Below are 14956 nucleotides of genomic sequence, written 5' to 3' on the forward strand. Positions count from 1 at the left end.
ATTCTTGAAGATTTTGGAAAAGAAAATAATTTCAAATGAATTTTCAGATATTTGCTTCTACCATCTTAAATCCAAATTGTTAAATGTCCACGAGTTATTATTGTCTACTATTATGCAAGATCTCAGCCGCTCCAGAGAGATCACATCCGAACTGAAGATGGATTAGACAGGCAGCATAATCACTATTTGTGTTGTTTAAGAGATAATGGGATAGGGGAAGAAAAGTGTGGATAGCACAGGGAATGGAAGTGGTAACATGAGAACAAGGCCCTGGTTGTAGGCTAGGGCTAAAAGTAGATGATTGATGACTGAACCATTGGTTAAATTAAGCTGGTGTAAGCATGTGTTTCATTTTAAAATTAGAATAAATTCATTTTGATGACATTCTTCTAGTTTATACTTTTGTTTAAAATTTATTGTTGTTCATTCTTGTTTCTGAATTGTTTGCTCACTGAATTGGCATATCATGTACAGTCAGACTTCTGACATTTCAAAATGTCAATGTGCTATCTTTTCTATTTCTTTACTGTTGTGTTTGGGCTGAAAGAAATTGCCTCGACTTGTTTTGGGCTTTCTGTAGCAGCACTACTTGGGTTTTTTAAACATCTTTGAGTTTTTGGTTTTGGGACTGTTACTCAAAGATTTAAAATGTCTGTGGAGCTTTTAGGTGGAGAATCTTATTCTACATTAATTATGCTTCAATTTTCCTTCATCCATTAGGACAGTTCATTCTCCTGTGCCAGTGCTACGTGATCTGACACAAAATACTGCAATAAGGTAAACCATGATTGCATCCCGGTAGTTTTGCCTGTATGTTTAGCCATAACACAGTGAGCTTAAGTGCAATATTAGTCCCAATTTGAATACTCACTGAGTCAGATGCTAAATGTAACCTACATGCTTCTGTAAGTCCTAATGATTTGCTATATCTTCTCTAATTGAGACTAGTGATTTAGATTGAAGTCTTCAGTAGTTGTGGCACTCATCAGTTCCTTACTTGCTTCTCATCTTGAAACTGTTAAGGAATATAGAAGGGCGATCAAGCAAGCTTATTTCATCAAGCAGGGCATTTCATTATCTTCCCAGGTTTCTCTGGACTTGTAGCTGAGCTATGAAATCCCAAAAATGTTCACTTTCCTACAATGATGAGTTAATCCTGACTTGATTCTTCTTGTGTTTGAAACTATGGGTAGAGCTTTCTACTTCCCTCTGTCGGCCACTAAGCAGTTGTGAAAGTCTCAGCATTTGAATCACCCCTTTTAATTTCATATTTTTTTGTCCCATGTTTTGTCACCTGAGATCTACACAAATCACTCTGGTGCTGTAAGTCCATGCTGTATATCAGACTACATTCGAGAACATGAATGTGTTCTGTGAAGCCAAAGTATCTACCCATAGAAGAGGTTGTTTGGTGCATTGCTGCAACATTCACTGCTCTGGACTTATTTTATTCAGGAGGCATATCCGGATCTGTGACTCATGCAGAAACACAGGATTGGCTCTTAAATTGATGGGTAATTTTTATTCTTACCCTTTTTAACTGCAAGGATAAGGTGTGCCTCCTATTTTAATTTGGAAAACAGTATGTGTCAGCTATCAGAAGCTTGGAAAACACTGTTCTGTTTCTAAACCCTGCCGAGTATAAATTGTTCCTGGTAGAATGAGACTAATAAATGTCGAGCCACTTCATCAATGCATGTATAAAACATGATTCCTCACAATCTGATGAGACACCACAAATGGTGTAAAAACTGAGTTCATTGGAAGGCCATGTGAGCAAAATTAGACAATGTGAAGGTGGGATATGACCCATCCTGGCTCACTATCATGTACAAGGAGATACTCAAGTGTTATAGTGGTTATTTGATGAATATAACTGTGAAAACCAGCTGCTCCTTAGAGATGTTCAGGAAATTAGCTCTGTGTGATAACGAGGAAGAACTGAGAAACACTTCCATCACCCCAGAAACAGTGCATCCTGCCTCAGAGTATTTTTTGGATCTTTCCAACAATATCACTGAAACGTTCCCTTCAATGCCCCCTTCATGATATCCACATTTGCTCTGCATGCAGCTCGAGGAAAAGCTAAGGAATGTATTGCATGGAGATACATCTTTTTTCAAAGCAGGCTTCCAGACTTCGTGACCCACCAAACAATATGTAGTCCAACATAGGAATCAGTAAATTTCTTGGATTTGCTGACAAGAAAGAGAGTGGGTACTAAGAAAAGTAGACCATGGTAGGCTACTTTTATGTTGGTGGTTCACAAAGTCAAGTAAGCCTGACTTCCGTTTTGTTATATCAAAAGCATGAATGAATATGTTGGCATGTCATTTCTCATAATTGTTCCAAATATTTTCATTCTTAGTATCAACTTTAAAGATCCACAATTCCAAGAAGACTTTGTTTTTAAGGCAGTGGTGTTATCTGGAGCCAAGTAAGTAACCTTCATATGCTGCTTTTACTTACTAGTTCTTCTGAAAATAAAAAAGTAGTTCACAAAGAATTCCACTGGATCTGATAAGGGTAAACGATCCTGTGTGTCGGACCAGGACACTCAACATGATAACTTTTGAGTGTCTTGTCACTCTATGGTTCTGTTGTCAGTGTTACATGTAACATTATTGTTTTATTATTTAGAAAACCCTCTCCTGTCCTGAAGCCAGGTGACTGGGAGAAAACTAATAGTGATAACAGACCTTGGAGACCGCAGCTTGGCTTTAACCGTGATAGGAGGCAGGTTCACTTGGACCAGTCAGCATTCAGAACATTAGGGTAAGTAGCTGTGATTATAAGAAATTATCTCTGCTCTGATGGATTTATAATCTTTGACCTGACTTACTGTTACAGATTTACAGAAATGTACAGTTGCGTAGTTTAGAAAATCAAAGTTTGTCCTTGTCAGTTTGTCTTTGCTCAGAAGTTATTTCTTCATGGATACAGCCTTGGTTTTAATATTTCCTGCTCCACATTTCAGGCACACAATGTCAAGAGATCGAGGGCAATCAGGAAGTGGCGTTTACAGCAATATTGCTCCTCCTGGATCTTACAGTCAGGGTAACACATACAGACCACTCCTTGGCAGACAACAGCAACAGATTCCAAAACTGCTATCAAGTAAGTGTTAGATTTTTAAAATTGTTTTACTTCGTCGTTTGGCCTGATGAAAGTAGGAATTAATAGATTTGCACTTGTATCTGCTTTTTTGTCAGGTATTTATTTTAAAGTCAACTTTTCTGTGACATGTATTTGCTGCTCACACTTTGCAATCTTGTGTCAGTTGTTTGAATATTCTCTGATATTATAGAGCAAGAAGTAGTGAACCCTTTGGCCAAGTTTAGAATCCCTTAATGAACATACTTGAGGACCTAGAGATTATTTCACAGTGCACTTTATGAGACTAATATTGATTGCAGTTGTTTTATTCTGGCAGCTATTGTTGCATTTTACTGATCTTAACCATGTTTATGTTGGTTGTTATTGCTTTTATGTTATTACTTTTGCACCTTTTTGTATTTTGCTTGTTTGCATCTTTGAGTGCTTTGTGAGCCTCCCCGAGTCCCTCTGGGAGATGGTGGCAGGGTATAAATAAAGTTGAGGAGGCGGAGCCACAGACCCATGAGTGGACGCTGAAACCGGAGCTCCCATGTGGGGAAAGGAAAAATAAAGAAATTTAACTATTAGAAATGGACTCGCAGTTAGTAAAGAATATTTTTGGATGTGGGATTTGTCAAGCTACCCATAAAAATCTTCAATGCCGAAAAAGAGCAGATAGGGAAGCCAGGATAAATTACTTTCGATTTTGACTCCGGACAGCGAGGCCTCCTTTAATGGCGATCAGATAAAGCTGAAATTAGCAAAGAGAAGAAAAAGATTTATGAAGCGAGGGGGCAGAAGCCGTCCCATTCAAAGAGAGAGGGGTGAGCAAAAGCAAATTAACTATTATTTACGGCCCCGTCCATCTGATAGAAGCCTGGAAAGGGTACAAGCCAAAGTTGCTGAGAATCAGGCTGACTCCCAAGATACAAATAAAGACGAAATGGCGACAGCACAGAAAGCTGGGAGGAAGGAGCCAGGAGAAGGAGAATGCCCAAGTACAAATGTAAACAATGAGATATTACAACAGATTAAGGGGCTCCAGGATCTGATTTTAAACAGCACCCAAGAAATTACATCTAAAATATCTGGGCTGGAAAATCAGATAAAAAATTTGCACTCAACATCACAGAAATTGGAAAAAAAACCCCAAGATCTGGATTTGAAGATTACAGCTACTGAATTACAGCACAGTACTATTACAGCACAGGTGGCAGTGAATTCAATAGAAATAAAGCAATGCCAGGAAAGCCTTCAAAGGATGGATTTGAGGGTGATAAATTTAATGGACAGAGATAGGAGGATGAATATTCGAATTAGAAATTTTCCAGACATAAACGGAGAAAACCCTGGGATATTAAAGAGAGAAATGATTAAATGGATAAAAGAAATCTCGCAAACAGACTGTGAGGAATCTTGGTTTGAGAGGATTCACAGGGTGGGATACAAGAAGAATACCCCTTTTCCTCGGGATATTTTGGTCAGATTTGGAAATTTCTACTATAAAGACAAGATTATGAAAGTATTAAGAGGACAGGTATCCCCATTAAAATACCAGGGGACACTAATACAGATTTTTCCAGACCTGTGTCCCGAAACCCTGGCATGGAGAAAATCTATTAAGAGAGTCACAACTATACTACAAAGTCAGAAGATTCCATACAGCTGGGGTTATCCGGTACACCTGAGGTTTCGCTGGAGAAGCAACAACTACAAAATTACATCTTTAGATCAAGGTCTAGCGTTACTTCAGGAATTGAACTTGACAACTGAGGCAACAGAACCAGTACCGATGGAGAAGGAAAAAGAAGAGGAAAGGGGGAAGAAAGATGCAGCAACAGGAGGAGGAGATTAATATGGACTAATATGGACTAAGACTGGACTAATATGGACTAAGACTGGATTAATATGGACTAAGACTGGACTAATATGGACTAAGACTGGACATATGGACTAAGACTGGACTAATATGGACTAAGACTGGATAAGACTAAGACTGGATTAATATGAACTAAGATTGGATTAATATGGACTAAAATGGATTAATATGGATCAATAGAGACTAATATGGACTAAGACTGGATTAATATGGACTAAGATTGGATTAATATGGACTAAGATTGGATTAATATGGACTAAAATGGATTAATATGGATCAATAGGGACTAATGTGGACTATGACTGGATTACAATAGGACAGTTACTGAATTATTATTGGACTATGACTGGACTAAGACTAGAAAGAAGGAAGGAAGGAAGGAAGGAAGGAAGGAAGGAAGGAAGGAAGGAAGGAAGGAAGGAAAAAGACTGCGACAAGGACTGATTAATTCTATGTTAGAGTAAATTCTAGTAGTTAAGGTATTATATAAATAATTACCCTGGGAGATATCGGAATGGGCACACTCGGTGGGAAGAAGGGTCCCCTCCCCCCACCCCACAAAGAGGTTTGGAATAAACCAGGTTCGAGACGAGGGGTCTCTGAACATAGTGGGGGGGAAGAAATAGGGGGAATACACTTCACAAGGGAAAGGGACGAAGGGAGGGAGAGGGGGGTTAAACAGGGGAGGACACGGACTAGAGACCAGCCAAGTAGGATGGAAAGTGGATTTGTAATCAAATGGAGGAATATGTAAGGGTTGTATCTCTGAATTGTAAAGGTTTAGGCTCAGTTTACAAAAGGAAGATCATTGCGGACATGATATATAAAGCTAAAGCACATTTTGCCTTTTTACAAGAAACACACCAAGCTAAATCAGGGGTAAATGAGCTTAAGATGCGTGGATCTGTAACATATATAAAATCTTATGGAACATCTAAATCGAAGGGTGTGGCAATTATAATTCAAAATCAATGTGGTTTTAACATTAAGGAAACAAAGATAGACGAACTAGGAAGATACATTATTATACAAGGGACAATGGGTGGTGAAGATTTTACTTTAGCCAATGTATACGCCCCAAACACCAATCAGGCAGAATTTTACGAAACAATATTTAAAGAGATAGAGGGAATACAAAAAGGATATTTGATTTTAGGAGGGGATTTTAATGGAATAATAGATGAGGAAATGGATAAATCTCATTTTACAATGAAAAGGAAAGGGAAAACACAAAAAATACAATTTTAAGTAAAGTAATAAGGAATAAAAAGATGATTGATATTTGGAGAATGCTAAAGGGAAATGAGAAAAGATTTACATTTCATTCTATGGCTCATCAAAATTTCTCTAGGATAGATTATTTTTTTGTTTCACCAAACATGTTACCTAAGATAGTAGATGCTGGAATAGGAGTAATAAAATGTTCAGACCATGCATTAATAAGCTTGGATTTCCAAATAAAGAAGGATTACAAAACATATAAGAATTGGAAAGTAGGAAACGCAATATTAGAGAATAATAAGATGGTAGAGAAAATAGCTAAAGAACTAGGAGAAATTTGGGAAATTAATGATAACAATCAATGTTCTTACGCAATGGTGTGGGATACTATGAAAGCAGTAACAAGGGGCCTTTTTATAAAAGAAGCATGTAATTTGAAAAGAGAGCAAGAAGTAGAAAGAAATTAGAGTTAGAAATCCAGGAATTAGAAAAGAGATATGTGAAAGACAAAGATAAACAAAGTTATCTTAAAGCTTTGGCAAAAAGGAAGGAACTAGAAAAATATAATTTAGAAAAAGCACAGAGAGATTTAATATATACAAAAAGAGAATATTTTGAATATAGTAATCGGAATTCTAAAATGTTAGCTAGAGCAGCACAAGATAAGAGAAGTAAAAACTTAATTGGAACTATTAGAGATAAATGGGGCAGAGAAGCTATCTCAATGAAAGAAAAATTGGCCGTTTTTCAAGAATTTTATCAAAAACTATATACAGCTGTTGATAATCCAAATAATAGGATAGAGGAGGTGATAGATAAATATTGGAAAATAGAACTACAAGAAATAGATAAAAAAAGCATGGAGCAATTAGTTTCAGAAAAGGAAATAGAAGAGGTTATAGATAAATTAAAAGGAGGGAAGACCCCAGGAATGGACGGGTTGGGACCGGAATATTATAAAAAATTTAAATTAATGTTGGTACCAAAATTAAAAGAATTATATAATAGGATAATGGCAGGAGAACAGATCCCACCGTCGTGGCAAGAATCAAGGATCATATTAATTCTAAAACCAAATAAAGATCCTACAGATCCTGGTTCATATAGACCTATCTCCCTTATAAATCAAGATGCTAAAATATTGACAGCAATAATAGCAAAGAGAATAAATAGCTTTATATATAATTATTTTCAAAAAGATCAATGTGGATTTATCCCTGGAAGAAATATGTCAAATTTAGTGGGAAGAGTACTAAATATAATTCATAAAATTAAGGGGAAAAAATCAAAGGCAGGGATATTGGCCCTAGATATATTCAAAGCATTTGACTGTGTCTCATGGACAGCATTAAAAAAAATATTAGAAAAATTTGGATTAGGAGAGAGATTTAGAGGATTGATTGATAAATTATACTCAACTAATTATGCTGCAATTCAAGTAAACGATGGCCTAACAGAAAAAATAAGATTAACCCGAGGGACAAGACAGGGATGCCCCCTTTCACCTACCCTATTTGCAATAGTTATAGAAATATTAGCAAATATGATAAGAGAGGATACAAATATAAAGGGGATAGGGAGGGAAGGAAGATACAAAATACGTTTATTTGCAGACGATACGCTATTATCCCTTGAAAATCCAATAGAACAGTTAAAAAGAATAGAAACACACTTAACAGAGTTTGGGGAAGTTACAGGCCTTCAAGTTAATTGGTACAAAACAGAAATTTTATTATTTAATTACACTAAAGAAGAGGAAGAGAGAATAAGAGAAGGGGGTTTGTGTAGAATAAAAATAAAGAAGTCAATAAAATACTTAGGAATAAACATATCTAACGAAATTGGCAATTTAGAAAGAGATAATATAATCAGATTAAGAAAAAATGTTAAAGACACTCTGGCTAAATTTACCAAGCTTAAATTATCTTGGTTTGGTAGAATTGCATTAATAAAAATGAAAATATTACCCAAAATAAATTTTTTGTTTAGAATGCTACCTATCAAAATCTCAACTGGTGAAATTACAAATTGGCAGAATATGATAAATACCTTTTGTAATGGGAATAAAAGGGCTAGAATCAATAAGGAAAAATGGTATAAAATACAAAAGAATGGAGGTCTGGGAATACCAAACTTAAAACTGTACTATATGGCAAATCAATTAAGGTATATTATTGAAGGGATTATAGGACAAGAGGATTTAGAATGGTTAGAAGAAGAGAGTAAAGATATAGATATGAAATTAGAAAATATTTTCTTCATAGGGAAAACCAGGAATTCGGAGAAGAAATGGTATAATAAAATAGGGAACCCCTTTTTAAAAAATATATTAGAAATTTGGGCCAAGTATGAAGAAAAACTAATACCACCAATCTCCCCATTAACACCGGTGTTAATTACAAAAAAATTCCCAATGAATCTTAAAAGGGAGTTAGAAAGAACATTTAAAGAAAAGGGAATGATGAAATTAAAGGATTGGGAATCAAAAATGAAAAATCTAGGGGAAATAAGGAATCAACTATCAGGGAGTATTGGGTGGTATAAAGTTCTACAATTGGAAAGATGGGCAAGGGAAATAAGAAAGAAATATAAGGGAGATAGAGAACTTACAAAATTTGAGAAGATGATTAGTCAAAGGGGGGGAAGGGAAGGAAAAGAAAGAACCAAAGGTATAACAAGTGATATTTACAAATTGCTAATAGATAAAGAGCAGGAGCAGGATCACCTTAAAGAAATGTGGGAGTTAGATTGCAATAAGGAAATACACCCTCAAATTTGGAAAGAAATGTGGAATATGCATATATTAAAAAACATGTCTATAAGAATAAAAGAGAATTATTATAAAGTGGTTTGGAGATGGTACCTCACACCAATTATATTAAATCAAATTGATAAGAAATACTCTAAGCAGTGCTGGAGGGGCTGCCAGGAAAATGGTACATATATACATATGTGGTGGTCCTGTAAATATGTTCAAAAATTTTGGGAGAACGTTTTTAAAGAAATAAAGGGAATCACCAAAATAGAAATAATAGGAAGGCCTGAAATAGCACTGTTGTCATTTATGGATAATATTCAAGTATCAAAAGAGTTAAAGGAACTAATCGCCAACTTGCTAACAGCAGCAAGATTGTTAATAGCCAAAAAATGGAAAGTTAGTGAGGAGTGCCAATTGGAAGAATGGTATAAGGAGGTTTGGGATATTGCGATAAATGATAAATTTACATGTAAGATTAAAATTAAAAGAGGGATATTAAAAAAGGATGATTTTGGGAAGATATGGGGAAAATTTATAGAGTTTGTATATGTAGAAGGTAAGGGGAAAAAACCTGTAAAAGAAACAATGGAATTTTGGAAATAAATATTGTAACTGGCTGGTCTGGGGTGAAGGGATAGCACTAGATGAGGGGTAATAAAAGGTAAATAATATGAGTATGTAATATAGAGAGTGAAAATACTATATGAGCTTGATATATTTAACTCTGTATTGCAAATTTGTTTAAGAATGTATAAGTTTCAAGTATAAATAAATAAAAATTAAAAAAGGGTATAAAGTTTATTATTATTATTATTGACACAACAACATTGTATGACACAGCAAATAAGATAGATTTGCTGGATTTCATATCACAAAATCGCAACTCGAACACTTCCCAAGCATCTAGGACTGTGTGATATATTTTCGGATGATGCATGCAGATCCCAGTAGGGTGGCCTTTTGCAGTTGGCAAATCGTAATTTTGTCAATGTCTATTATTCCAAATGCCGGCTGAGATCTTTTGGCATGGCACCCAATGTGCCGATCACCACCGGGACCACCTGTACTGGTTTCTGCCAGAGTCTTTGAAGTTCAATCTTGAGGTCCTGATAGCAGCTGAGTTTTTTCTGTTGTTGTATGATTATTATTATTATTATTATTATTATTATTATTATTATTATTATTATTATTATTATTATTAGTGAAGGGCAGACAGCAGATGAAAAGCGGCTTATGCTTTATCCTGTTGAAACCGCATGTGAGCCACAAAACTCACCTATGACGAGGCAAGTCACTTTCTTCTGCCTCAGCCAATCAACTATGAAAGAGAGTTTATTAATAATACCAGCCTAAACACATGGTTGTTGTAAGTTTTACTGTTGTATGGATGAAGCAGGAATTCACAACTTTTCTTATGGAAGTGTTGTATAACGGCATTTGGAATTATGTGAGTGACATCAGAAGGTAGTTACCATAGTTAGTATGGCTAGAAACAAAATGCCTATTCACTATGAAACTTAGTACAAGGCAATGGGGAGATTTGGGCCCTAAAATACAAAACCACTTTGTTGAATCCAGTTTAATGCAGCATTCCTTTTATTGTAGGTAAACTAACATTCTTCAAATTACAGCTGCTCAAGTTATTTTAGATTAATTTTGTTCCTCTGCCTTGCTGACATAAGCTGTATCCCTTCTGCCATCTCTAGTTTGTGAATTGACAGCTATCTTCTTAAACTCTCGCTTTTCCTTGTCTTTAAGATTTTAGAGTAGTAGTAAACCCAGAAAAATGTTGCTTGTGATCTTAACCAGTTAGTGAAATAGAAGAAAATTCTGTTTGTAGTGGTTGTAGGCAGACATAGACAACTTGAGTAGGAATGACTGTGAAAGTATCCCATTATTTCCCAACTAAAGCTTTATCTTAACTACAGACAACCAAATGTCTTTGGCTGTTGAATGTCTGTGTTTCTCCATTTCTTCACCGCCATTGTTATAGGCTAGAAATTTTTAGTTGCCAAGTTGGAGCCAGACATGCCAAATATCCAAGTTGGGTTCATGTAAAGAAGAGGCATTAAGGATCATATTGCAAATATATGTTGAATAACTGAGCATACCAAAGAATTGCAAAAGAAAATCAGCCTGTGTTTTATAAGTTATGGCAAAGTCTTTGATTGCATCGATCATGAAAAACAATTGATCACTCGGAAGGAAAAGGGTATGCCACAAACTTCCATTGTCTAGATTTGTAACCTGTTTTCAGAACAAGGAGATACAGGTTTATTCCAAGTTGAAATAGAATGGCTTGACGCATCATTAGGATATCCCAGAACCACTGGCCTAGACTCTACATCTAGAAGACAATCTTGCTTGGACATGAACCCATGATGATGATTATGATGATGATGCATTGCTGCCTCCTCCAGCACCTTTATAATGCCTACAGTGGGAACAAGCTCTGAGAGTCTGGGAGCTTAGCCTATGCTGAAAGTCCCTTGAAGTACTTGGCCCCATATTAGGCGCCTCAAGTCCCTGCGGGGAGATGGAGGCGGGGTATAAAAATAAAGTTGTTGTTGTTGGGAAACAACTGCTGCCTCTGTAATGGCTCTGTTGAGGCCTCCACTGTGGATAGACATCAATTTTGTGCTGCGACAGGGAAGCACAAGTGAGTCACCATCACTGGCATTTTTCTATCAAGTATTACAATAGACCACCTCGGAGAATAGAAACGCTCAATGCATCTTCTAGTTTCTTCACAGACAGATTAAACCCTTACCTTTCACTACTGTGCTGATATCAGCATTGAACCAGCATTGCCTCTGTACCTGTAGTAGTAGCCATTTTGTCTTAATCTTCTCCAGAAAAGGCCTTAAATTTTATGTGTGCGGTATTAGAATAAATCCAAGTGTAAACTAACCATCCATCTGATTTTTAATATAAGGGCTCCTATAAAATAAAAAATCAATTTTGCCCGCTGCAAAATGAGTTCTGCAAACTAAATAGGAGCTTTTTCCAAGACATCATTCAGGCTAAAAAATGTTGAACTGCAAAGGAATCCAAAGCCGCCAAAGAATTTGACAACAGTGAAAATTTTGTAAAGGAGACTGAAATACAAGAAATGCCAAAGAAAGCACTGTGTCACAAACCTGCATGTTTTTAGAGGAAATGGAAAAGGATCTGAATGCCTGGGTCACAAAATGGCTGCATTATGACTTGATCCTAGCATTTGGATAAGGGCTTTTCAAATGGTTAAACAACAAAAGTATTCAGCAACTGAAAAAATTGCATAGCTGAAAGCATCGACTGGTTGGTGTATGGAGTTGATGGGCTGCTATGGATTGTGCCATCACCAGCAAACAAAAGATCTTCCAGAAGCTGTCTAAACAGTGAGAGGAAAAGGGGTTTTTTTACAAAGCAGAAACAAAATCAATCTAACTAACATTGGCAATATGGACAAAACCCCGTGTTTTTGGATATGCCTGATAATTGAACTGTAGCAAGAATTGGTGAAAAGACCATTCTGGAAAATGACTGGTCATGAAAAAGACCAATGGGTCTTTTCATGACCAGTCATTTTCCCAATGAATATTATCAACTGGGTACAACTTTGTGCAGCTGCCAGAAATGATGTTTGTGAAATGTCACAATCATCCTTTCTGGCAGTTGCACAAAGTTGTACCCAGTGATAATATTCATTGGGAAAATGATGCCAAAGAGCTTTAAAATTCCAGCAGGTATGACTCTCAGTGTTTACCCTAAGGGTGGGCATTAGATAGTGGGTAGATGGAGAAGGTGACAAGACAATGCACGGAGCAGGTGACAAGGTGCAGAGCTAAGATCACAGCCATTGGTATTGATGTGGTATAGGTTACATGTTCATGTCATTCAGGACATCAAGGGCAAAGCTAAGAAAATGGTGATTATGTTAGCAGTATTCTAGGTGGCCTAAAATTAATGTTTGTATCAACAAGCTTTTCAAGGACCAACTGTGCAATATCTGGCAACAATGGATGTATGAAGCAAAGTTAACAAAAGGAGAGAACATGAATTGGCAGAAAAATGAGTAAAGGACATTTAGGGATTCAGTTCAATCAGAAGTGGTGAATTAGTAATTCCTGAAGTATGGCATTAACAAATGTTGTGGATGGCACAGAAGACAATGCCATCTATGAAAACAAAGCTTGAATTGGCATCTAATGCTGATTCATTGTAACAGTTCCCCTGTTTATTCAATTATTCTAATGAAGAGTTGAGCTTTGAAAGATTTCAATAATACGTGTGTATGTATATTTATCAGCTTTTCTGGGTTAAAATCAGGCAAAGTTATCTTACTGAAGTTAAAAACAGTAACCCTTTACATCCTTTACTTTATGTCTCTAAATGTTTACCCTTGACTTATACATGAAATATATCAAAATCCATAATTGTGGGTCCACATTCAACCCTCTACTTTCATGTGAGGTCAATTTATATACAAGCTTATACAGTAATGCTATGTTGCATAGTGCTCTGTGTATGTGTATTTGCAAGCTCATATTGCTGATATTTGTCAGTGTATTTGTCATGATTCAATTCAAAATTGGCTTGATGAACTACTGGATACCATTTCTATTTTCTTAAATTTCATTTTATTCCAAGACTATTAACATCTGAACTTTGTATACTAGGCTTTTGTTTGTTTTCCAGAACGTATTTTTATAAGTGAATCAAAATTAGAGTGTAGCAGGGTAATGCAGTCAATCCAATCTAAGCTCTTCCAAAGCTAACTGTGAGGGTTAGTGTTATTCACTGATTTGACATCGATGTGGCAATTTTCAGCTGATGAATAATTGTATGCTGATAGATTTCAGGAGTCAAGTGGAGTCTTGCAATACTATCTGAATACAGGCTTGGTACTTCTTCCGCTGGATATCTGACTTCATTACCTTCATTTTGGTCAGCAAACTTGTCAATTAACTGACGTTCCATTAATCAGGAAAAAGGAAAATTCTTAAATCAGTAAACATGAGGTCTTGCCTTTGATTGCCATACTGATTATATAAGTTGTCACTTGAATTGCGGCAGGAAATGGCAGCTTAAATCACTGCATCATTCTAGGACTTGCTCACATTTTCAAGACCAACAAATTATTAACCGTCTTTTCTCCTCTTAAAGTCTGTACAATTCTTTAGAGTGTCTGTTTCAATTTTTTTAATTCCTTACTGTCAAGCCAGTGAACACATTGTTGACCAACAATATGGTTCAGCCATCACCCTGCTGGTCTTTGGTTTTCCAACTACTTTGGCATAGCCTGTTTTTTTGTCCTTTTTCTCTTTTCTCAGTTCATTGTCTGTGTTCCAATTTACTTTTTCTACTTTCATCTGCAAGTTACCTACTACTGTATCAACATGGTCTTTTGATACAAGATGGTGTGCCTTAAATAGATAATGGGTTTGTGCCATTAGAATAGGGATGAGCAACCTGTAGCCCTCTAAATGTTATCATCTCTCATTATTGATTGTGCTGGCAAGGGATGCAGTAAAAATACGTAAGTTCCTACACATTCCCTTGCTTTGGAACACATCCTGAATGTGGAAAGCACGGACATTTTGTGTGGTTCATATTTTAATACTGGATGGAGTTGAACTTGGGCTTGATAAAATGAAAATACAGACATTTAAAGACATTTGGTTGTTCATAGTAATTCCCTATGAAGATATTTCAGTCCATAATGCATCCCACATTGTTTGTTGCTTACTCAGTTAACACTTTCCATTTGGAACTCTTTGGCAGGACGGGGCAATAAGGGAAAAGTGGGGTGGAAGTGAAAAGCCTTAAAAATCCATCATCTCTCCCCTCAGAGAGGCTGTCATCCTCTTAGCATGAAGGAAGGGAAGAGCTGAATGAAAATAGTTATTTGCTAGTCTTCCATGAAAAAGCATAAAGAGATGTGCACTGGTTTTAGATGTTATCTCATAAGTTCTCTTGTATATTTCTCATTTTTGCATGATAGACTTTCCAGAAACATC

The 14956-nt window shown here is 36.2% G+C and overlaps 1 protein-coding gene across 1 annotated transcript in view; it reads left to right on the top strand.

Annotated features, from left to right (window-relative positions):
- xrn2 (5'-3' exoribonuclease 2) overlaps positions 1-14956 on the top strand; it is a 75594-nt gene that overhangs the window by 52193 nt on the left and 8445 nt on the right. Inside the window, exons 24-27 of the mRNA XM_003220068.4 lie at positions 721-777; positions 2369-2437; positions 2641-2775; positions 2978-3117. Coding sequence (XP_003220116.1) covers positions 721-777; positions 2369-2437; positions 2641-2775; positions 2978-3117 — 401 coding nt within the window. The remainder of the gene's footprint in view (positions 1-720; positions 778-2368; positions 2438-2640; positions 2776-2977; positions 3118-14956) is intronic.

This window comes from Anolis carolinensis, chromosome 4, assembly GCF_035594765.1.
Source record: "Anolis carolinensis isolate JA03-04 chromosome 4, rAnoCar3.1.pri, whole genome shotgun sequence".
NCBI classification, from domain to species: domain Eukaryota; kingdom Metazoa; phylum Chordata; class Lepidosauria; order Squamata; family Dactyloidae; genus Anolis; species Anolis carolinensis.